General features: G+C 52.5%; 1 protein-coding gene across 2 annotated transcripts in view; it reads right to left on the minus strand.

Annotated features, from left to right (window-relative positions):
* s1pr3a (sphingosine-1-phosphate receptor 3a) overlaps positions 1-1,846 on the minus strand; it is a 3,444-nt gene continuing 1,598 nt past the window's right edge. For both annotated transcript variants that reach the window (XM_030373304.1, XM_030373303.1), the window contains exon 2: positions 1-1,846. This exon is cut by the window's right edge. In XM_030373304.1, coding sequence (XP_030229164.1) covers positions 1,207-1,846 — 640 coding nt within the window. In that variant the 3' untranslated portion in view covers positions 1-1,206.

The raw sequence follows: 1,846 nt of genomic DNA on the forward strand, positions 1-1,846 counted from the left end.
TATGATGTCGTTCCCTCTTTATTGTTTCAACATATGAATGTGTAAACACTGTTTGCTGTTTCTACATTGTGTAGTTGTCTTTAAAAAACTGGTGACAAAGAGAAAGGTCAAAGTTTAAGATATTATTTATGATATATATGTAAGGCTTAAATACCGTATACCATGTATGAACAACACTGCTGCATGGAGTTTTATGACAGAAACACGTCATTGACTCAATACGAGAGGAGGTAAAGTGATGACACACGTGGGAAGAATCTCATAAAAACGGAATACATGTTTTTATTTTGCCTGGCATGTAACTTTATTAGACACTTCATCATCCACAGCTAATGTCATTTGCAGTCTACCACTGGTGAAATAACTCAAAATCCAACTCGCTTCTACTCACTAGTGGTTAGTGTGAGGGGTTGTTGTGTTATTTCTACGGCGTGCGTGTACGGTGAGATGTGTGTTTCTCACAGTCCAAATCCAATGAAGCCAAAGTCAATATTAATATCCATGTACCATGTTGGTTTAATGCACACAACGCAAAAATATAGATAGTTTCCTTCCAGTTACCGAAGGGTCTAGGGTTTTTCATCGAAAATAAATAGTTTACAGGGTAATTTGATAAGATGCAGGTGATGTAGAGCAAATGCATTAAACATTGCTTACAAATGTGCTTCTTTACATCAACCATTTTGACAGACACACAGTAACACAGTTATACACTTTCAAATGAAGCTATATTCAATTATTTTAGGTTTTCCTTCTGTTCTCACATACTGTACATGAAGTAGACCATTGCTACACCACTTCTTGGCAGAAAGGCACGCATAGGTCCACTCTTATCATACATGGATATGTTCAGGCTTCAAAGGTCAGAGGGCAGTTCATCGCTTCCAAGTCTCATAATAACAAAAACAACAAAAATCTCAATACGTTTTGATCAATTTGCAGATCGTAGTGGCTTCATATAATCCCCCTGTGGGCTCTGATCCAACTGTTCCCTCCCAACGGTCCTCAACATCATCATCATCATCATCATCATCATCATCTTCCTCATCCTCATCCTCATCAGCGATCAGCCTGTCCGCTCCTCCATCGATTGCTTTCCCCTTGTGTCCGCGCTGATCCCAGTACACACAGGGAACGCGTCCTTCCCAAACCCTCTCCTCAGTCCGCCCCCCCCCCCCCCCGCCCCCCCCCCCCCCCCCCATCCGCTCAGAACTTGCTGAGGGAGGGCAGGGCCCCCGCCTTGACCAGCACGGCCGACAGCAGGACCCCGGGCCCTGAGTGTGGGGCGGGGCCGGTGGGGGCGGGGCCGTCCCCCGTGCGCTTGCTCTCGCCGCTCGGCGGAGCCATGGGGCACTTGAGTCCTCGACTCAGAGTGGACTTGCAGAGCCCGCCGCCCCCCCCTACCCCCACCCCCACCCCGCCCAAACTGGACTTACTGTGCTCGGCGGTGGGGATGACGGTGCCGGGCGACAGCTGGGGGCCCGGGCCCCCGCCACCGCCGCCGCCACCGCCACCGCCGCCGCCCTCGAGGGGCCCCTGGCAGCAGCAGAGCAGCCGGAAGAAGGCGGACCTCATCTCGCGGCTGGACAGCGTGTAGATGAGCGGGTTGAGCGCCGAGTTGAGCACGGCCAGGGCGATGAACCAGTCCACCTGGTACAGCAGCGGGCAGCGCTCGGGGCTGCAGCCCACGTCCAGCAGCAGCAGCAGGAACAGCGGCGCCCAGCACACCACGAACACGCCCAGCACGATCACCACCGTGCGCAGCAGCGCCAGCGAGCGCTCCGACGGGCGGCTGCCGACGCGCCGGCCGCTGGACGTCACCAGCCGGTAGATGCGCGTGTACAGG

This window comes from Gadus morhua, chromosome 12 (assembly GCF_902167405.1).
Source record: "Gadus morhua chromosome 12, gadMor3.0, whole genome shotgun sequence".
In the NCBI taxonomy this organism is placed as follows: Eukaryota; Metazoa; Chordata; class Actinopteri; order Gadiformes; family Gadidae; genus Gadus; species Gadus morhua.